General features: G+C 41.7%; 1 protein-coding gene across 1 annotated transcript; it reads left to right on the top strand.

The window, feature by feature from the left end:
- The first annotated feature begins 21,258 nt into the window (after window positions 1-21,258).
- LOC132369842 (olfactory receptor 10A3) lies at window positions 21,259-22,205 on the top strand. The gene is given in 2 exon segments (XM_059929530.1): window positions 21,259-21,522; window positions 21,525-22,205. Coding segments are annotated over 2 exon segments (945 nt in total).
- The last annotated feature ends 696 nt before the right edge of the window (window positions 22,206-22,901 follow it).

Raw genomic sequence — 22,901 nt, 5'->3', positions numbered from 1 at the left:
TGTACCATCCTTTGTCTCAAAAATCTGTGACTGTGCCTTCGACTTCTAACAGGTGGAACAGTTCTCAGAGCTTCTGAGAGTCTGTCTTGTGGGTTATAAGCTTCAGTTTGGCTTGATTGTCAATTCTCATTGACAACAGAAAGAGGAGAAAAAATGTCCAATTGTGGGCAAAAGTAATAGAGCAGGGATCCAAAAGTCAATGTCTAATGGAAAAGGCAGAGGGACAGAGGAACTAGAGACAAGGAGATTAGGAGCAGCAGGATGTGGGGCAGAGAAGTGGGGACAGTAGAGATGAAGGGTCAGGAGAATGGTGGGGTGGAGGGACAGGAGGATGGGAGAAGACAGAGAGTAGGAAGGAATGGGGAGATGTGATATTAGACTAATGCATACTGGAAGGAGTAGAAGGACAGAAGAGCAAAAAGAAAGAGATTAGATAATAGAGGATCAGAAGACTTGGAACATAGGACATGGGGAAAGGCCGCGTGGAATGAGCCCTTAGGAACAACCACTTTTGCCATCAATGGCTCAAATTCACTTATTTAGCACCCATCCCCCCACTCCAGGCTGTTTCGATAGTGTAGAGTCTTGTTTCAGTAGGTCCTCTTATATGTTAATGTCAGTGACCAAGCATGTGATTCTGACATTTGACTCTTTCCTGTGAAATAAACTCCTTAATACAATAAAATGTGGATTGTGCTCATTCCACAATATTGGAAAATGTGAAGCATATCAGTCCTAACATTTAAAAGAAGTATTGGGCTTCCCTGGTGGCGCAGTGGTTAGGAATCCGCCTGCCAGTGCAGGGGACACGGGTTCGAGCCCTGGTCTGGGAAGATCCCACATGCCATGGAGCAACTAGGCCCGTGTGCCACAACTACTGAGCCTGTGCTCTAGAGCTCGTGAGCCACAACTACTGAAGCCCACGCGCCTAGAGCCCGTGCTCCGAAACAAGAGAGGCCACCGCAATGAGAGGCCCGCACACCGCAAAGAAGAGTAGCCCCCACTCGCCGCAACTAGAGAAAGTCCACGCACAGCAATGAAGACCCAATGCAGCCATAAATAAATAAATAAATAAAAGAAGTATTGTACTGTGCTATAATGGAATGTCCCTTTGACTCTGTATTTGTGATTTATTGCTGCTTAAACAGTAGCTTCCCATCTTTCTAGAAACTTCTCAATTTTCCATGTTGGGAATGAGCCATGGCTTGTCACAGACCTTTAGTCCTGGAAGCTCTACTGTGATTCGATTTAGCTCCATGCTAATAACATGTCATGACTGTCCCCAGAGGTGCCGTTAACTGACTTTTCTTTCTGGAAAGATCAGTCAGTTCTAAGCGCTAACTCATAATCCTTTTTTTCTGCTTTGGTTCCCTCTGTAGAGAAAAAAAGAAAAAGGGAATTCTAGATGTAGGTGTGGTCAGTTCCCAGCCCTCATTTTACAGATGAGGAAATTGAAGGTCAGTCAGGAGCCCCATCAGTTTCTGGGGTTCCTCAGGGAGCTCTCTTAGCTCCCACACCTCGGCCCACGGTGCAGAGGTCCTCAAGGACTGTGCAGGCGCTGCAAACCTACCCCCACCCAGCGGTTGCTGTGGAAGGTTGATGCTGCCTCGGCCCCTCAGTGCCCCTTCCTGTGACAGGAAGGTTACAGACACCCCTCTTTTTGCTTTTCACACAGTTTTTTTTGTTGTCATGACATCTCACAAGTTGATTCCACGTGTACCAATTCCAGAAATCTGCTGGACGTGCCCAGATACCTGAATCCAAGGTAACTCAGCCTTGACTGATCAACTTGGGACCCCATGACACTAATTATTATGAACTCTTCTTCACACAGGAAGTTTGGTGTCTCCACATTTGGTAATTATATACGTAGCCTGTTGAGCACATAGATTGTGTGTATATACAGAATCTGTGTAAGAAACTGCATGTGTGCCCATGTACTTAATTAAAGAGCAATTTGTACTGGGTTACTGAAGAGGCTGGTGGAACCCACTGAGCTAGGCTGTGTTGTCCCCTAGAGAGCCTGAATGCTCCCAGCCGACCAACTCCTAAGTATCATAGAGATTTTTTTGCGAACAGCAAAACAGGTGTCCAGCCACATTGCTGGATTTTCATGGGGACAAGGAGGTCTGTTTAAAAAAACATGGATGTAATATCCAACTGAAGTTTAGACATGTTATTTCACTTAGGATTCACATTCAAATCAAACACGATTAAGCAAAAATTAAATGACCAACTATATTCTCTCTTTTTTTTTCTTTTTTAAGCTGATTTCTAGTTAGGTCTGTCTGGCTCTTTCTAACAATGTCATCTGGGCTTCCACTCTTTCTCCCCTCTGTTGCTCTTTCTATAGTTGCCTTTTGCTCTTATTTCGAAGAGTGACCCTTATGTGTCAGAGAAGATGGTCATAAGGGGCGTCAACATAAACCACCCTTAAAGCCAATAATCTCATAGGGAGGGAATAGTCTTTATCTCCTGCAGGGAAATTGGGGAAGGATTCTGACCTGACCTTGAGCAGGTGTCAAGCCTTGAACAATCTCTTTGGTCTGGAAGATGAATTTCTCTGGCTTGGGTGACTCTCATGGCCTAGGCCACATTCCAAGGGTTGAGTAAGAAAGGACCAGCACCTCCTGAAACACAGGGAATGGAAGAGTGGATCTCCAAAGGAAAGGATTCTGAGTAGACAAAATAATATATCATACTGTATACAGATAAAGTGTGTGTGATGGACTGGGGTACCCTGAGGGGGCTGGGTAAGAGGGAGAAGCAATGAGATCCCCATGTGTAGAAGTCTGGAAGAATGGGCCCGACCAGGCTACGGGACCTGGTGGTTGGAAGGAGCAGTGATTCCAGGTGCAGAGAGAAGCTGGGCTCACCTGGTCCTTTTATTTATTTATGTTTCCTTTTCTGTTCAGTAGCAGTGATTTCTGTCTTTCAGCTCACTGATCTTCTGTATCATTTAGTCTATTATTGATTCTTTCTAGTGCATTTTTCATTTCAGTTATTGTATTCTTCATCTCTATTTGGTTGTTCTCTATATTTTCTAACTCTTTGTTAAAAACTTCTAATTTCTTACTCTGTGCATCTATTCTCCCTTTGAGTTCTTTGATCATCTTTATGATCATTACTCTGAACTCTTTCTCTGGGAGATTGCCTGTCTCTACTTCATTTAGTTCTTCTTCTGGGGTTTTACCTTGTTCCTTAGTCTGAAACATATTCCTCTGCTGCTTCATTCTAAGTTGCTATTTGTAGTTTTATGTGTGTGGTAGGTTAGTTACGTTTCTCGACCTTGGAGAAGTGCCCTCTGTAGGAGGCATCCTCTGCATCCCAGCAGTGCACTCCCCTCTCATCACCCAAGCTATACGCTTTAGGGATGCCCCCTAAGAGGGCCGTGTGGGTCCTTCTGTTGTGGCGGGTTGACTGTGTGGGTGGTCTGGTGGGCTTGGTTGGCCCCTAGTCTGGTTGGTTGCCAGGCCCTGCCTCATGCAGATGCCGATGGCTGCTGTTTAGCGGGGCCTGGTCACGAGGCGGCTGGTCGCAGAACCCTAGGAGGCCCCGGGGCTAGTGCTGGCTCACTGGTGGGCAGAGTCAGGGTCCCGAAGATTCTGGGGCTGCTGCCCACCCACTGGCAGGTGAAGCCAGGGCCTGGGATTAGTGCAGGACTACTGGCAGGCAGAGCTGGTTCCTGGAGCCTGGCTGCAGGACCCAGGCATCCCAGGTCCCATTTCAGATCGTTGGTAACGGGTGGGGGGTGGTTCCTGACACAGTTGGGTATGGGGTCGGGGGTGTCCTGAAGGTTGCATGGGCCTGCTGGTGGGCAGGGCCAGGGCCCAGCTGGTCCCAGGGTAGGGTCTGGCCTGCATTGGGGAAATCATAGTTTTCTGCTTCTGGTGTCTGCCCCCTGGTGGTTGAGGCTTGTGCAGGCTTCCTGGTGGGGCTGGTGAAAGGAGCGGGCTCTTGACCCTCTGGTGGACAGGGCGGCTGTGGGCTCTTTATTAGGCAGCCTGTCCGCAGGTGACTGGGGCTGTGTCCCCGCCCCGTTGGTTGTTTGGCCTGAGGCATCCCAGCGGCACCTGCAGGCTGTTGGGCGGGGCCACGTCTTCGTGCCAAACGCAAGAGGGAGGAGCCCACACAATGGCGCCCGCCAGCACCGCCTTCCTCAGGGTAGAACGAGCTCCCAAATACGGCTGCTGCTAGTGTCTATGTTCCCAGGGTGAGCCGCACCCGCCTCTCCAGAAGACTCTCCAAGACCAGCAGGTAGGTCTGGCCCAGGCTCTTATCAATTACTGCTCTTGCCCTGGGTCCCTGTGCACGTGAGATTTTGCGTGCGCCCTCTGAGAGTGTGAGAGTGGAGTCTCTATTTCCTCTGGTCCTGAGGGGCTCCTGCAATTAAGCCCCGCTGGCCTTCAAAGCCAAATGCTCTGGGGGCTCATCTTCCTGGTGCCGGACCCCCGGGCTGGGGAGCCTGATGTGGGGCTCAGAACTTTCGCTCCTGTGGGAGAACCTCTGCACTAGAATTATCCCCAGTTTGTGTATCGCCCACCTGAGGGGTATAGGGTTTGATTTGTATCTTGAGTTCCCCCCTCCTACCACTGGTCTTGGCTTTTTTTTTTTTTTTAGATATGCCAGCTCCTGATCCTCACTTTAAGGCCTACAGTTTCTAAGAAATTTTTTATTTATTTATTTTTTAAATTTTTGCCTGTGTTGGGTCTTCGCCCCTGCTGGGCTCCCTCCAGCCGCGGCAAGCGGGGGCCACTCCTCATCGCGGTGCGCGGGCCTCTCGCTATCGCGGCCTCGCTTGCTGCGGAGCACAGGCCCCAGACGGGCAGGCTCAGCAGCTGTGGCTCACGGGCCCAGTCGCCCCGTGGCACGCGGGACCCTCCCAGACCAGGGCTCGAACCCACGTCCCCCGCATTAGCAGGCAGACTCCCAACCACTATGCCACCAGGGAAGCCCTGGTTTTTTTTTTTTTAATTTTATTTATTTATTTATTTGTTTGTTTTATTTATTTATCTTCGTTTCTCTGTGAGGACTTTCTCTAGTTGCGGCAAGTGGGCGCCACTCTTCATCGCGGTGCGCGGGCCTCTCACTATCGCGGCCTCTCTTGTTGCGGAGCACAGGCTCCAGACGCGCAGGCTCAGTAGTTGTGGCACACGGGCCTAGTCGCTCCGCCGCATGTGGGATCTTCCCAGACCAGGGCTCGAACCCGTGTCCCCTGCATTGGCAGGCAGATTCTCAACCACTACGCCACCAGGAAAGCCCTGGTCTTGGTTTCATTGTGGTTTCTTCTTTATGTCTTTAGCTGTAGAAGATCTCTTTTGGTAGGTTCCAGTCTTTTTCACTGATGGTTGTTCTGCAGATAGTTGTGATTTTGATGTGCTCCTTAGAGGAGGTGAGCTCCGAGTCTCTCTACTCCACCGTCTTGGCTGCTCTTCTCATCTGGTCCTTACTTAGCTTCCCTTTGGGGGGCAGGAGGTGTGAACCATGGGAAAGAAAAGGCTGTGGTGAAAAGGAAAGAACTCCGTCCCTAGAGAACAGCTGTGGGAACCTCTTCTGAAAGAGTGGGGTTTGAGAGTGGCAGGTGGAAGAGGGTATCAGACAAAATACAAGATGCCCAGTTAAATTTGAATTTCAGATGGACAATGAATAATTTTTTTTACATGGGACATACTTAATATTAAAAGATTATTTGTCGTGCATCTGAAACTCAAATTGAGACTGGGCATCCGATATTTTTATTTGCTCAATCTGGCTGCCCTATGTGGAGCAGGGTGGTGGTAGAACAGGCAGTAGCCATGAGTCATGTGGAGTAAGATATCAGCTGCCATAGCTCCAATTACTGCTGAAATCCTCTCCGCCTCTCCTTGCCTTCCCTGGGACTCTTAAAAGGAAAGAGGCCCCTTGTACAACTCATAAACTGGTGAGGATCCTGTAGCAGGTTAAAATGTGAACGCTTCTGGGTATTGGGAATATTTGGGGAAGGGTTACCAGGAAAAGACTGAACTTATGTTAGTAAATCCATGGCAGCCTTGAGATTGGGTTGATATGCTACACTTGACAATAGCCTGCACTGTCCAGTGACATCTGGGACATGGTTACCAGGTAGGGAGTGACTGGCAGAGAATACATTAAGTCGGATATGTGTGAGGTGGCTGGGCACTTACAAAGATCACCCAGCTCTGCCTGTTTCTTGCTTTTAGTATGTCTTTTTCACATCAGTATGTGGACAGATATGGATAAAACTGGAATTAAGTTCACTAGACCCAGGGTACAGAGGCAGAAAATTGGTTATAAATTTTTATCCGTCCCCAGATGCACACAGGCACTGCCACCCATAGGCCTTCCCTCCTTAAGTATAGTATGGGGATAACCTCTTTATCCTTTTCTGTTGTTTAACCCAGAGGCTAAAGATTTTTGTCCACCTCTCTGAAATGGGGTTTGCATTGTTGCCGTCATTTATAAGGAGCCATTTTAGGGTCACTTTTGAAGCTCCGAACCTCATTCCTAGGACTGCGTCTGACTCTCTTTGCCTAAGGTTTGGACTATTCCCCTATTACTCCTCGTATATTTTTCTGCATAAAGCAACTGGGAGGTTTTCCACCCGCTAAAATTTCTTATGCAATATAATAAGAGGTCTGGGGAAAACTGTGCTCCTCTTTTTATATAAAAGGTGGTTCAGGATTCCTGGAGTGTCAGAGATGCTAACCTTGATCATTCCTTCCTTCCTGAAATTTTCTGTGACTACAGGGACACTGTTCTTGTCTAGTTCTTCTCATGTTTCTGATCAACTCCTTCTCGCTCTTCTGAGACTTAAATGTTAATGTTCCCTGTGATTCTCTTTTGGCCCCTTTCTCTCCTTACATCCTAACTTTAGGAGATGTTCCCTGTTGCTAGTGGTGTAACCAGACCTGTATGGCAATGACTCCTCAAATCTGGAGTTCAGGAAATTCCCCAGCGGTCCAGTGGTTAGGATTTGGCACTTTCACTGCCGTGGGCCCAGGTTCGATCCCTGGTCGCAGAACTAAGATCCCAAAAACCACACGGTGTGTTTTGGTGTAGCCAAAAAAAAAAAAAAAAAAAAAGAAATTCTGCAGTGATAGGAAATACATTAAGACAAGTAGATTGAACTTACCTTGTGGAAAGCCTGGATGTCATTACCAAAATGTTTAATATTTTCTAGTACGAATATGGTAACACTGAAAATTTAAGTGGGAAAAAGTCATTCAGATGATTTTATAGTTGGGGCTTTTTAACTTGAAGTTAAAACTTCTGGACTAGCTATGTAACTTTGAGCAAATACGTAACTTCTCTGGCTCTATTACTTTTCTGCTAAAATAAAGATAATGTTATTAATCTCACAGGGTATGTGTTAGCACCAGGGGACTCAGTGTTCAGTCTACACTGACTTGAATAGTCAATAAGATCGTTGTTTCAGTCCCAGCAGAATATAGGGATGAATGAATCTGCAGGCTTGGCTTTATCCAGAACTCTGATGATATAACCATGACCTGCATTCCCTTTCTGTATTTCTCATCTCTGCTTCCTTAGAGTAGATTCCATTCTCAAGGAAACTCTCCCCTCCTAGAGGCAATAGGCTGTCAACAACACTTAGGGATACATTTTCTCTAATCTGTGTCTTGTGGGAAACATATTTTTTTTGTTCCAGCAGAACAAAGGTTTTCACTCACAAAAACCCATTCAAGGACCCATCCCATATTGTTCACTGTAGTGGGATCACCTGTGAAACCACGAACAAGACACTGATGGTGACTAGAATGGGAAATGCTGCTAATATGCACTTCTCATGGCCCCTACTCCATAACTGGGAATAGCATCAGTCCCAGCTATGCATACCTGAAGAGGTTTAATGAAAGGATTCCCCAAGAGAAATAAAGGTATTGTTGGCAGGGGAAGGAGGCCAATGAATGATGGTGAGTCAATACTCAAATGTCCCTATACATATGAGAAAGAACATTGTCTACTTTAAATTATTGTATAAATACAAGGAGGTAAGGTGAAAGCTGAGACCCATTCAAATTTCATTAGTTGTTTTTGCAAGACACTGGAAAGAAGTATAGATAGGGTAGAATGGATGGGAAAATAAGAAACATTACAAACAGTTTCATTGATAGTCCTGAAGGACATGGATGTGGTGGGTGGAGAAGAGAGGATTTCAAATCTTGGTGAAAGGGAGAATGGGGAACAAATGGAAACAGGGTAAGGGAAGTACATAAATAAATCACTTCAAGGACTTTTCACACTTTAGGAGTTAGTTCCCAAGTCCAGGAGTGAAGGAGAAAGGGATATAAAGGAAGTCAAGGGGCAAATAGTCACACATCCTACTAATGAGAAGACCTTCTTGGAATTGACCATTCCTTCATTGAACAATTTGAGCGTCTGACTATAAAAGGCATTGCTAGGAACCCTGTGTGGATTTTCCAGTCACCTTCTGTCATGGTAAGAAACCTGGAAGTGGGGAACAGGAAGTGTGACACAAAGATATTATTTTCTTCCTGAGTCTCTTATGATCTAAGAAGAAAAACAACAGAGTAAGTACCATCAGTAGCCATTTTTTAAAGGTAAAGATGGGATAGTATTTCTGCCAGTGTTCCAAAAAGAGAAGAGAAAATTCTAACTTGTCTGAGAAGGAACATTGTCAGTGACAATCATGACAAAAGTGGATGCAGAAAACCCTCAGTACAATGCCAGAGGGGTCTAGAGGCACATCAGCCATGATAGAACAAGAGTCTGATAAGTATTCATGATGATGCTTCTGCCAGGGTTCAAGATTGGATATAGAAAGAACATACCTGATTTTCATCAACAAATTGGGTATAGAAAGAACATACCTCAACATAATAAAGGTCATATACAACAAACACACAGCTAACATCATACTCAATGGTGAAAGATTGAAAGCTTTTCTTCTAATGTCAGAAACAACACAATGGTGTCCACTTTCACCACTCTTACTCAACATGGTACTGGAAGTCCTAGCTAGAGCAATCAGGCAAGATAAATAAACAAAAGGCAACCAAATCAAAAGAAATGAGTAAAATTGTCCTTATTTGCAGATAATATGGTCTTATATATAGGAAATTCTAATGACTCAACCAAGAAACTGTTGGAACTAACCAACAAATTCAATAACGTTGCAGGATGTAAAATCAACGTACAGAAATCAGTTTCTGATTCTATACACTAACAATGAAATATCTGAAAAAGATATAAAGAAAACAGTCCCATTCACAATAGCATCAAAAATACTGAAATATTAGGAATAAATTTAACCAAGGAAGTAAAAGATCTGTACAATGAAAACTGTAAGATTCTGATGAAAGAAACTGAAGAAGACACAAATAAATGGAAAGATACCTCATGTTCATGAATTGGAAGAATTAATTTTTTTTAACTGTACTATCCAAAGCCATCTTTAGATTCAATTCAGTCCCTATCAAAATTCCAATGACATTTTTTGCAGAAATAGAAAAACAATCCTGAATTTTATATGGAACCACAAAAGACCCCAAACAGCCAAAGCAATCCTAAGAAAGAACAAAGCTGGAGGCATCACACTTCCCGATTTCAAACTATAATACAAAGCTATAGTAATTAAAACAGTATGTTACTGGCATTAAAAATTGATACATAGGAGATTAACCAAGATGGCGGAGTAGAAGGACGTGCTGTCACTCCCTCTTGCGAGAGCACCAGAATCACAACTGACTGCTGGACCATCATTGACAGGAAGACCCTGGACTTCACCAAGGAGGATACCCCACGTCCAAGGACAGAGGAGAAGCCACAGTGAGACGGTAGGAGGGGCGCAAGCAGAGTAAAATCAAACCCCGTAACTGCTGGGTGGGTGACTCACAGACTGGCGAACACTTATACCACAGAAGTCCACCCACTGGAGTAAAGGTTCTGAGCCCCACGTCAGGCTTCCCAACCTGGGGGTCAGGCAACGGGAGGAGGAATTCCTAGAGAATCAGACTTTGAAGCCTAGTGGGAATTGGATTGCAGGACTTTGACGGGACTGGGGGAAAGAGAGACCCCACTCTTGGAGGGCACACACAAAGTAATGTGTGCATCAGGACCCAGGGGAAGGAGCAGTGAGCCTGGGGGAGACTGAACCAGACCTACCTGCTGGTGTTGGGGGGTCTCCTGCAGAGGCGAGTGGTGGCTCTGTTTCACCGTGGGGATAAGGACACTGGCAGCAGAGGTTCTGGGAAGTTCTCCTTGGCGTGAGCCCTCCCAGAGTCTGCCATTAACCCCACCAAAGAGCACGGGTAGGCTCCAGTGTTGGGTTGCCTCAGGCAAAACAGCCAACAGGGAGGGAACCCAGCCCCACCCATCAACAGTCAAGTGGATTAAGGTTTTACTGAGCTCTGACCGCCACAGCAACAGGGAGGGAACCCAGCCCCACCCATCAACAGTCAAGTGGATTAAGGTTTTACTGAGCTCTGACCGACACAGCAGCAGTCAGCTCTACCCCACCACCAGAGCCTCCCATCAAGCCTCTTAGATAGCCTCAACCACCAGAGGGCAGACAACAGAAGCAAGAAAAACTATAATCCTGCAGCCTGTGGACCAAAAACCACAGTTACAGAAAGATAGAGAAGATGAAAAGGCAGAGGGCTATGTACCAGATGAAGGAACAAGAAAAAACCCCAGAAAAACAACTAAATGAAGTGGAGATAGGCAACCTTCCAGAAAAAGAATTCAGAATAATGATAGTGAAGATGATCCAGGACCTTGGAATAAGAATGGAGGCAAAGATTGAGAAGATGCAAGAAATGATTAACAAAGACCTAGAAGAATTAAAGAACAAACAAACAGAGATGACCAATACAATAACTGAAATGAAAACTACACTAGAAGGAATCAATAGCAGAATAACTGAGGCAGAAGAACGGATAAGTGACCTGGAAGACAGAATGATGGAATTCACTGCTGCGGAACAGACTAAAGAAAAAAGAATGAAAAGAAATGAAGACAGCCTAAGAGACCTCTGGGATAACATTAAACGCAACAACATTCGCATTATAGGGGTCCCAGAAGGAGAAGAGAGAGAGAAAGGACCAGAGAAAATATTTGAAGAGATTATAGTCGAAAACTTCCCTAACATGGGAAAGGAAATAGCCACCCAAGTCCAGGAAGCGCAGAGAGTCCCATACAGGATAAACCCAAGGAGAAACACGCCGAGACACATAGTAATCAAAGTGGCAAAAATTAAAGACAAAGAAAAATTATTGAAAGCAGCAAGGGAAAAACGACAAATAACATACAAGGGAACTCCCATAAGGTTAACAGCTGATTTCTCAGCAGAAACTCTGCAAGCCAGAAGGGAGTGGCATGATATACTTAAAGTGATGAAAGGGAAGAACCTACAACCAAGATTACTCTACCCGGCAAGGATCTCATTTAGATTTGATGGAGAAATCAAAAGCTTTACAGACAAGCAAAAGCTAAGAGAATTCAGCACCACCAAACCAGCTCTACAACAAATGCTAAAGGAACTTCTCTAAGTGCGAAACACAAGAGAAGAAAAGGACCTACAAAAACAAACACAAAACAATTAAGAAAATGGTCATAGGAACATACATATCGATAATTACCTTAAACGTGAATGGATTAAATGCCCCAACCAAAAGACATAGACTGGCTGAATGGATACAAAAACAAGACCCATATATATGCTGTCTACAAGAGACCCACTTTAGACCTAGGGACACATACAGACTGAAAGTGATGGGATGGAAAAAGATATTCCATGCAAATGGAAATCAAAAGAAAGCTGGAGTAGCTATACTCATATCAGATAAAATAGACTTTAAATTAAAGAATGTTACAAGAGACAAGGAAGGACACTACATAATGATCCAGGGATCAATCCAAGAAGAAGATATAACAATTATAAATATATATGCACCCAACATAGGAGCACCTCAATACATAAGGCAACTGCTAACAGCTATAAAAGAGGAAATCGACAGTAACACAATAATAGTGGGGGACTTTAACACCTCACTTACACCAATGGACAGATCATCCAAAATGAAAATAAATAAGGAAACAGAAGCTTTAAATGACACAATAGACCAGATAGATTTAATTGATATATATCGGACATTCCATCCAAAAACAGCAGATTACACGTTCTTCTCAAGTGCGCACGGAACATTCTCCAAGATAGATCACATCTTGGGTCACAAATCAAGCCTCAGTAAATTTAAGAAAATTGAAATCATATCAAGCATCTTTTCTGACCACAACGCTATGAGATTAGAAATGAATTACAGGGAAAAAAACGTAAAAAGGACAAACACATGGAGGCTAAACAATACGTTACTAAATAACCAAGAGATCACTGAAGAAATCAAAGAGGAAATCAAAAAATACCTAGAGACAAATGACAATGAAAACACGACGACCCAAAACCTATGGGATGCAGCAAAAGCAGTTCTAAGAGGGAAGTTTATAGCTATACAAGCCTACCTAAAGAAACAAGAAAAAGCTCAAGTAAACAATCTAACCTTACACTTAAAGAAACTAGAGAAAGAAGAACAAACAAAACCCAAAGTTAGCAGAAGGAAAGAAATCATAAAGATCAGAGCAGAAATAAATGAAATAGAAACAAAGAAAACAATAGCAAAGATCAATAAAACTAAAAGTTGGTTCTTTGAGAAGATAAACAAAATTGATAAACCATTAGCCAGACTCATCAAGAAAAAGAGGGAGAGGACTCAAATCAATAAAATCAGAAATGAAAAAGGAGAAGTTACAACAGACACTGCAGAAATACAAAGCATCCTAAGAGACTACTACAAGCAACTTTATGCCAATAAAATGGACAACCTGGAAGAAATGGACAAATTCTTAGAAAGGTATAACCTTCCAAGACTGAACCAGGAAGAAATAGAAAATATGAACAGACCAATCACAAGTAATGAAATTGAAACTGTGATTAAAAATCTTCCAACAAACAAAAGTCCAGGACCAGATGGCTTCACAGGTGAATTCTATCAAACATTTAGAGAAGAGCTAACACCCATCCTTCTCAAACTCTTCCAAAAAATTGCAGAGGAAGGAACACTCCCAAACTCATTCTATGAGGCCACCATCACCCTGATACCAAAACCAGACAAAGACACTACAAAAAAAGAAAATTACAGACCAATATCACTGATGAATATAGATGCAAAAATCCTCAACAAAATACTAGCAAACAGAATCCAACAACACATTAAAAGGATCATACACCACGATCAAGTGGGATTTATCCCAGGGATGCAAGGATTCTTCAATATACGCAAATCAATCAATGTGATACACCATATTAACAAATTGAGGAATAAAAACCATATGATCATCTCAATAGATGCAGAAAAAGCTTTTGACAAAATTCAACACCCATTTCTGATAAAAACTCTCCAGAAAGTGGGCATAGAGGGAACCTACCTCAACATAATAAAGGCCATATATGACAAACCCACAGCAAACATCATTCTCAATGGTGAAAAACTGAAAGCATTTCCTCTAAGATCAGGAACGAGACAAGGATGTCCACTCTCACCACTATTATTCAACATAGTTTTGGAAGTCCTAGCCACGGCAATCAGAGAAGAAAAAGAAATAAAAGGAATACAAATTGGAAAAGAAGAAATAAAACTGTCACTGTTTGCGGATGACATGATACTATACATAGAGAATCCTAAAACTGCCACCAGAAAACTGCTAGAGCTAATTAATGAATATGGTAAAGTTGCAGGATACAAAATTAATGCACAGAAATCTCTTGCATTCCTATACACTAATGATGAAAAATCTGAAAGAGAAATTATGGAAACACTCCCATTTACCATTGCAACAAAAAGAATAAAATACCTAGGAATAAACCTACCTAGGGAGACAAAAGACCTGTATGCAGAAAACTATAAGACACTGATGAAAGAAATTAAAGATGATACCAACAGATGGAGAGATATACCATGTTCTTGGATTGGAAGAATCAACATTGTGAAAATGAGTATACTACCCAAAGCAATCTACAGATTCAATGCAATCCCTATCAAATTACCAATGGCATTTTTTACGGAGCTAGAACAAATCATCTTAAAATTTGTATGGAGACACAAAAGACCCCGAATAGGCGAAGCAGTCTTGAGGCAAAAAAATGGAGCTGGAGGAATCAGACTCCCTGACTTCAGACTATACTACAAAGCTACAGTAATCAAGACAATATGGTACTGGCACAAAAACAGAAACATAGATCAATGGAACAAGATAGAAAGCCCAGAGATTAACCCACGCACCTATGGTCAACTAATCTATGACAAAGGAGGCAAAGATATACAATGGAGAAAAGACAGTCTCTTCAATAAGTGGTGCTGGGAAAACTGGACAGCTACATGTAAAAGAATGAAATTAGAATACTCCCTAACACCATACACAAAAATAAACTCAAAATGGATTAGAGACCTAAATATAAGACTGGACACTATAAAACTCTTAGAGGAAAACATAGGAAGAACACTCTTTGACATAAATCACAGCAAGATCTTTTTTGATCCACCTCCTAGAGTAATGGAAATAAAAACAAAAATAAACAAGTGGGACCTAATGAAACTTCAAAGCTTTTGCACAGCAAAGGAAACCATAAACAAGACGAAAAGACAACCCTCAGAATGGGAGAAAATATTTGCAAATGAATCAACGGACAAAGGATTAATCTCCAAAATATATAAACAGCTCATTCAGCTCAATATCAAAGAAACAAACACCCCAATCCAAAAATGGGCAGAAGACCTAAATAGACATTTCTCCAAAGAAGACATACAGACGGCCACGAAGCACATGAAAAGATGCTCAACATCACTAATTATTAGAGAAATGCAAATCAAAACTACAATGAGGTATCACCTCACTCCTGTTAGAATGGGCATCATCAGAAAATCTACAAACAACAAATGCTGGAGAGGGTGTGGTGAAAAGGGAACCCTCTTGCACTGTTGGTGGGAATGTAAATTGATACAGCCACTATGGAGAACAATATGGAGGTTCCTTAAAAAACTAAAAATAGAATTACCATATGACCCAGCAATCCCACTACTGGGCATATACCCAGAGAAAACCGTAATTCAAAAAGACACATGCACCCGAATGTTCATTGCAGCACTATTTACAATAGCCAGGTCATGGAAGCAACCTAAATGCCCATCAACAGACAAATGGATAAAGAAGATGTGGTACATATATACAATGGAATATTACTCAGCCATAAAAAGGAACGAAATTGAGTCATTTGTTGAGACGTGGATGGATCTAGAGACTGTCATACAGAGTGAAGTAAGTCAGAAAGAGAAAAACAAATATCGTATATTAATGCATGTATGCGGAACCTAGAAAAATGGTACAGATGAGCCAGTTTGCAGGGCAGAAGTTGAGACACAGATGTAGAGAATGGACATATGGACACCAAGGGGGGAAAACTGCGGTGGGGTGGGGATGGTGGTGTGCTGAATTGGGCGATTGGGATTGACATGTATACACTGATGTGTATAAAACTGATGCCTAATAAGAACCTGCAGTATAAAAAAACAAACAAAACAACTAATACTGAACTTTCATTGGGTTATTTGTATGGAAACATGTTAATATAAATGTTTCAGACATTACATGAAATTTCTAAAAATCTTATATTTGTATTTGTATGGAAATATGTATGGAAATATGTTAATATAAATGTTTCAGACATTACATGAAATTTCTAAAAATCATATTTGTATTTGTATGGAAATATGTATGGAAATATGTTAATATAAATGTTTCAGACATTACATGAAATTTCTAAAAATCTTATATTTGTACTTGTATGGAAATATGTATGGAAATATGTTAATATAAATGTTTCAGACATTAAAAAAAAAAAAAAAAAAATTGATACATAGACCAATAGAACAGAACAGATATCCTAGAAATAAACCCCCAGATATGCAGTCAACTAGTACTTGATAAGGGAGTCAAGGAGACTCAATGCAGAAAGGATAATCTCTTCAATAAATGGTGTTCAAAAATCTGGATAACCATATGCTGAAAAATGAAATTGGACCCCTATTTTACACCACTCACAAAAATTAACTCAAGATGGATTAAAGACTTAAACATAAGACCTGAAACCATAAATCTCTTATTAGAAAACTTAGGGAAGAAATTCCTTGATTTTGATCTTGGCAGTTATTTTATTTATTTATTTTTTTAACATCTTTATTGGAGTATAATTGCTTTACAATGGTGTGTTAGTTCCTGCTTTATAACAGAGTGAATCAGCTATACATATACATATATCCCCATATATCTTCCCTCTTGTGTCTCCCTCCCTCCCACCCTCCCTATCCCACCCCTCTAGGTGGTCACAAAGCACTGAGCTGATCTCCCTGTGCTATGGGGCTGCTTCCCACTAGCTATCAGTTTTACATTTGGTAGTGTATATATGTCCATGCCACTCTCTCACTTTGTCCCAGCTTACCCTTCCCCCTCCCTGTGTCCTCAAGTCCATTCTCTAGTAGGTCTGCGTCTTTATTTCCGTCCTGCCCCAGGTTCTTCATGACCATTTTTTTTTTTTTTTTTTAGATTCTATATATATGTGTTAGCATACAGTATTTGTTTTTCTCTTTCTGATTTACTTCACTCTGTATGACAGACTCTAGGTCCATCCACCTCACTACAAATAACTCAATTTTGTTTCTTTTTATGGCGGAGTAATATTCCATTGTATATACGTGCCACATCGTCTTTATCCATTCATCTGTCGATAGACACTTAGGTTGCTTCCACGTCTATGGCTATTGTAAATAGAGCTGCAATGAACATTGTGGTACATGACTCTTTTTGAATTACAGTTTTCTCAGGGTATATTTGGCAATTATTTTTTTATGTGACACCAAAAGTACAAGCAACAAAAGCAAAAATGAACAAGTGGGCCTAATCAAACTAAAAAAACTCTACACAGCAAAAGAAATAATCAACAAAATGAAAAGGCAACCTACAGAATGGGATAAAATATTTGCAAACTATATATCTGAAAAAGGGTTAATATTCAAAGTATGTAAAGAATGCATACAACTCTATAACAACAACAATAACAGAAATCCAATTTAAAAATGGGCAGAGGGACTTCCCTGGTGGCACAGTGGTTAAGAATCTGCCTGCCAATTCAGGGGACACGGGTTTGATCCCTGGTCCGCGAAGATCCCACATACTGCGGAACAACTAAGCCCGTGCGCCACAACTACTGAGCCCATGTGCCACAACTACTGAAGCCCGCATGCCTAGAGCCTGTGCTCTGCAACAAGAGAAGCCACCGCAACAAGAAGCCCATGCACTGCAATGAAGGCTAGCCTCCGCTCTCTGCAACTAGAGAAAGCCCGTGCAGCAATGAAGACCCAATGCAGCCAAAAATAAATAAATAAAAAATAAAAATGGGCAGAGAAACTGAATAGACAGTCTTAATCACTGGACCACCAGGGAATTCCCTGAAGAATTTCTTAATGGGGGAGGTCATGGTGGAATTAAGCCTCTTGAGTGAAGAGGTGTTTATTCCCTGTAGAAGCTGAGAATGTTGCTCCAAGTTTGTGCAACTGAGCTTTCTTATGTCCATATGGGAAAGTCTATAAAAATTGATAGTTAGTCCTCCAGAGAAAGATTCTCCCAAGGCAAACAATTCAATGTCATCTAATGTTATAAAATCAGTGCATTGAATCACTGAGTTGTATTTATGGGAGGGTTTCTTAACTAAAGAAGTGAAACATCTGTTTAAATGGGATGAAAATCAGAGGCAATCATTAGGTAAGGAACTGAAGATTCTGCTTATGTAGAATGATTACGTAGAAGATTCTGCTTACTTCTGTCAGTGAGTTTACCATTTATAGTTCTTCTTGCTGATAATTGGAGATGCCTATCAGTGCTCATGTAAGAATGCCAACTACTCTGCCTTTCACATTCACATCAAAGTTTGAGTATAATTAGAGCTATAAGTAGTTTGCTTGCACTAATCATTAATTCATAAGGGTTTGTAGCTGGGGTGGAAAGTGGTCATAAATAAGGCCAGTCATGGAGAAAGATGAAACCCAGAGGAGGAAGTGATTTGCCCAAGGTCATACCAGAAGTTAACATTAGAGCCAGAAGAACATGTCAGTGAATGTCAGGCCAGCATTTGTAGTTCGTGTTAAAGGGAAAAGGTGGAGCCTTTGGGTTCCGTTTTTTTTTTTTTTTTTCCTTTTTCTTCTTTTTTTAATCTCTCATGAAGATAGCAATTTAGATTTGTTTTCTAACTTTATCAGCCCCAGAAGTTTGTGTGTGTGTGTGTGTGTTTTGGCCACCCCGTGCAGCCTGTGGGATTTTAGTTCCCCAACCAGGGATTGAACCCGGGCCCTTGGCAGTGAGAGCATGGAGTCCTAACAACTGGACAGCCAGGGAATTCCTCAAGTTTGTATGTTTTTAATAGGATACTCTAAATTTTCTTATTTTCAAAACTAATTTGGTTTTATACACCTAGAGCTTAATACGTACTTTTGTCTACTAGAAATGGTCCTTAAAAAGGTTTTTTTTTTTTTTCCTGTAGAGTTCACTTTACTAATTTTGGGAGATATTTTGATATCGAAAATATAACTATTAAAGTTAATATAGACATTTGATTTTAATATATTGCTATGGCCAAATTCAGTAAATCGACTTACCTTTTTATTCTCTGCTATTGTCCTAATGATCTGAGCTCAAGACAACATTACATTGTCTTCAGCTTGCTTGTCCTTCTGTCCTCCTGGCTTCCTCACGTAACTACAGTGAAATTCTGCTAGTTTTCAAAGCATCCTCCAAAAGCCGAGTCTGAGTACTAAGATGTCATCGAATACTTTTGATTTCAGCAAGCCAGCCTTCCCCCTTCCACTTAATGGCCCTTCTACCATGACATCCTGTGCTTATGGTTGTTCACTCTTGCACTCCATTCAGAAGTAATATTTCCCTCTTTAAATTTCTAGAATACGTACTCTGACTCTGGTTTCCCTTAAATGGCGGCCTGAGAAGTGGGTGTTTTATTTTACTGATAAAGGGAGACTCTGAAGGTTCGGGGAGGGAGGATGATCTTATTTTGGTTGAGGTATGAGGGATAGGTTGGAGGAGAAGTTACAAAGCCTGGAGAAGCCAGTTAGGAAACCATTTAACAATGGGGGGAGTTTGAAGGGGGAGGAAAAGAGGCAGTGAGCTGGAGCAGTGTCAGTGGTGATGAACTTGCTGAGCCCAGAGGGACTCCAGATTTTAAAGATCCAAGCGTCCAACAGTGAGTAGGATGCTGGGGACAGGGGAGAGTTGGTTTGGGTGACTGGAGGGGAGATCAGGGGAGAAGTGAGGTGCTCTGCCCAGAGAGGGGCTCAGGAAGAACAGCTGGTTTGGTAGGAAGATGGTCAGCTCTGCTTGGGGCTGGCTGGCCCCTAGGACTCAGGCAGCACGTGTGGCTTCTACATGCCCACCCACCACTATTCCAGCTTTCCTTCAGCCTGGCTGTCATCTGAATGGAAGGGAAGCCTTGCAGCCTGCAGTTTTCCCTGAACAAATCAGAGAAACACGCATGTCAGAGCCAGAAGAGATGTCCTGGGTTATTTTCCTGCCCCCAACCACACCGGGGAACCTGAGTGCAGGGAGAAGCAGAGACTCACCTTGGAGGTAGTAGCAAAGTCAGGGCTAAAGCTCAATCTGCCAGTCTAGTGGTATTTCCAATCCCACAGGGGGCCTCAAACTTCTACAGAAGCCATGGATTAATTCTGGGGCTATTTGTTTGAATTTGATTTATTTTTCCTTCAGACACTGTATTCCTTAAGGGCAGATTCTGGGTTTTCCTAATTTTAATATTCCATCTCTTCAATAAATATTGGTTTAGCATCTATTATATAATTTAGTATCTACTCTAGGCTCTGAGAATACAATGCACACCTGAACAAAGTTTCTGGCCCCCTGGAGCTTACATTCCAGAAGGAGGGGTTAAATAATAAGCATAAAACTCAAATAAATATGTGTTATTTCAGTTGCTGATGAGTTATGGCAAAAAATAAAACAGGGAGATGTGGGACTCAAAGAATGCTGGTGTAGGGGAGAGAGAGAGAGAGTTAAACCACAGGATCAGAAAGATAGAAATGGCATTTTTATAGCCTTGATAGCTACTTTATGGTCACAAGGATAGTCCATGGAGAACTGACCTCTAAAATTTCTCATTCAGGCAAATTTCAGTATAATTAGGCAAATCCACTCTGACCAGAAACCAGTGTGCTTAAAGCAATTTACTTATGTTCATCTGAGATAAGTGCATTTAAATTCAACCCCTTTTTAGTGTTTCTGTATTTGCTGGGATGTATTATTCATATATTTCATTCTAAACAAAGTATTATAAATGCATTTTGAACCTTAACATTTATAGTAAATATTCACCACATATTTGTTTTAGTTTTGAATTATTAGTTGTATTTTTTTCTGGATATTTTTTGCTATTTGTTTATTTGAAACACTTTATTTGAAAATTCATATATAAACATACAATTGAAAAAACAGAGATGCATACATCAATGTAACAGACAATAGATTCTAAGTAATATAATATCTGTTTGTGTTTTTTTAAAATTAATTATTTATTTATATTTATGGCTGTGTTGGGTCTTCGTTTCTGTGCGAGGGCTTTCTCTAGTTGCGGCAAGCGGGGGCCACTCTTCATCGCGGTGCGCGGGCCTCTCACTATCGCGGCCTCTCTGGTTGCGGAGCACAGGCTCCAGACGCGCAGGCTCAGTAGTTGTGGCTCACGGGCCCAGCCGCTCCGCGGCATGTGGGATCTTCCCAGACCAGGGCTCGAACCCGTGTCCCCTGCATTGGCAGGCAGATTCTCAACCACTGTACCACCAGGGAAGCCCTCTGTTTGTGTTTTAAGGAAAGGATTAATTTTCCACCTCGCAAAAAAGTTGCCAGAGAACATCTGCTGTTATTTTGTACTTTTGAAACAAGATTTCTGAGCCAAAATTCTTCACTTCTTTATTTGTGTTTGAAAGATTCACTATTCCAGTAACTGGCCATTCTCAAAATTTTCAGGTTGATTTGTCAAAATGAGCTCATCATTATATCTTCTATCAAGAATATCAGACTCGAACTCTCAGCTATTGGATTGTTACTTTATAATTTACATACATGGTCCATAAAAACAATATACACTCCACTACTGAAATGAAAAGGCAAAACCAAAGCTCTGTGGTTGAATTCATCCTCTTGGGCTTTTCTAATTTTCCTGAACTCCAAGGGCAGCTCTTTGGGGTTTTCTTGGTTGATTACCTGGTGACTCTGATGGGAAATGCCATCATTATAGTCATCATCTCCCTGGAACAGAGCTTACACGTTCCCATGTATTTGTTTCTCCTGAACTTGTCTGTGGTGCATGTGAGTTTCAGTGCAGTCATTATGCCTGAAATGCTGGTGGTCCTCTCCAATGAAAAAAAAGTATGATCACCTTTGCAGGCTGTTTTGCACAGATGTATTTCATTCTTCTTTTTGGTGGGACCGAATGTTTTCTCCTGGGGGCAATGGCTTATGACCAATTTGCTGCAATCTGCCGTCCTCTGAGCTACCCAATGATTATGAACAAAAGGGTTTTCATGAAATTAGTTATAGTCTCATGGGTCTCAGGGATCATGGTGGCTACTGTGCAGACCTCATGGGTTTTTAGTTTTCCCTTCTGTGGCCCCAATGAAATTAATCATCTCTTCTGTGAGACTGCCCCAGGGCTAGAGCTTGCATGTACAGACATCTTTTTATTTGAAATCTACATATTCACTGGCGCCATTTTGATTGTTACGCTTCCTTTCTTGTTGATACTCTTGTCTTACATTCGAATTCTCCTTGCCATCCTGAAGATGTCATCAAGCACTGGGAGGCAAAAGGCCTTTTCCACCTGTGCCTCCCATCTCATGTCTGTTACCCTCTTCTATGGCACAGCCAGTATGACTTACTTACAACCCAAATCTGGCTACTCCCCAGAAACCAAGAAGCTGATGTCCTTGTCTTACTCACTTCTTATGCCTCTGCTGAATCCACTGATCTACAGTTTGAGAGACAGTGAGCTGAAAAGGGCTTTGATGAAATTATGGCTAAGGAAAGTGGATTTATATACATTCTGACTATGCTGAGAAGCCATGTGATATTTGGTCAGTGCTGGACTGAACTTTATTTAAATTTAATAAATGGTAGAAACAGTTTGCATTTCTTGGTATGAATATGTTTAATTTTTTGAGTTCTACAAATTTGATAATATATTAGGGCGTCTTTATATATTAATGTTTTTATTCTTTTTTTTATAGATGCATAATATTCCTTAATATTAGGTATAACACAGTTTCTTCAAGAAATTGTTTATTGGTGGCCATATGGGTATGTGTTAACGTTTTGTCTCTTTAGAGAAAACGAAAGAAACTAGTTTTATACATTCACAAACATTGTTGCTTTAATTTCTGCAGAATAGGTTCCACAGCAGGGTTTTGATGGATCAAATAAACTGTGAGTTTGCCAACTTTCATCAATAATACCAAAATACTTTAAAAAATGATGTTAACAATTTCAGATTGATCTTGAAAACCCACTCTGCCCCACTGACTGGTATGAGCTCCAGGAAGCCAACAAATAGAAAGATGAGCTTTTTATTTTTTGAGTGAAAATATGTCCATGTGTGAGTTGAAAAGAACAGCTATTTATTGATAGGACCACACTGGTTCTATTCAAGGACCTAAAGACATTATAATCCACAGCTGGATTTCATCTGGTTATTTTAGAATATATTCGTCCATTGTGTTACTATTTTTGAGGGTCATTTATCATAC

This window comes from Balaenoptera ricei, chromosome 8, assembly GCF_028023285.1.
Source record: "Balaenoptera ricei isolate mBalRic1 chromosome 8, mBalRic1.hap2, whole genome shotgun sequence".
NCBI lineage: Eukaryota > Metazoa > Chordata > Mammalia > Artiodactyla > Balaenopteridae > Balaenoptera > Balaenoptera ricei.
The sequence above is the reverse complement of the archived record's forward strand: the minus strand, read 5'-3'. Positions and strand labels throughout refer to the sequence as shown.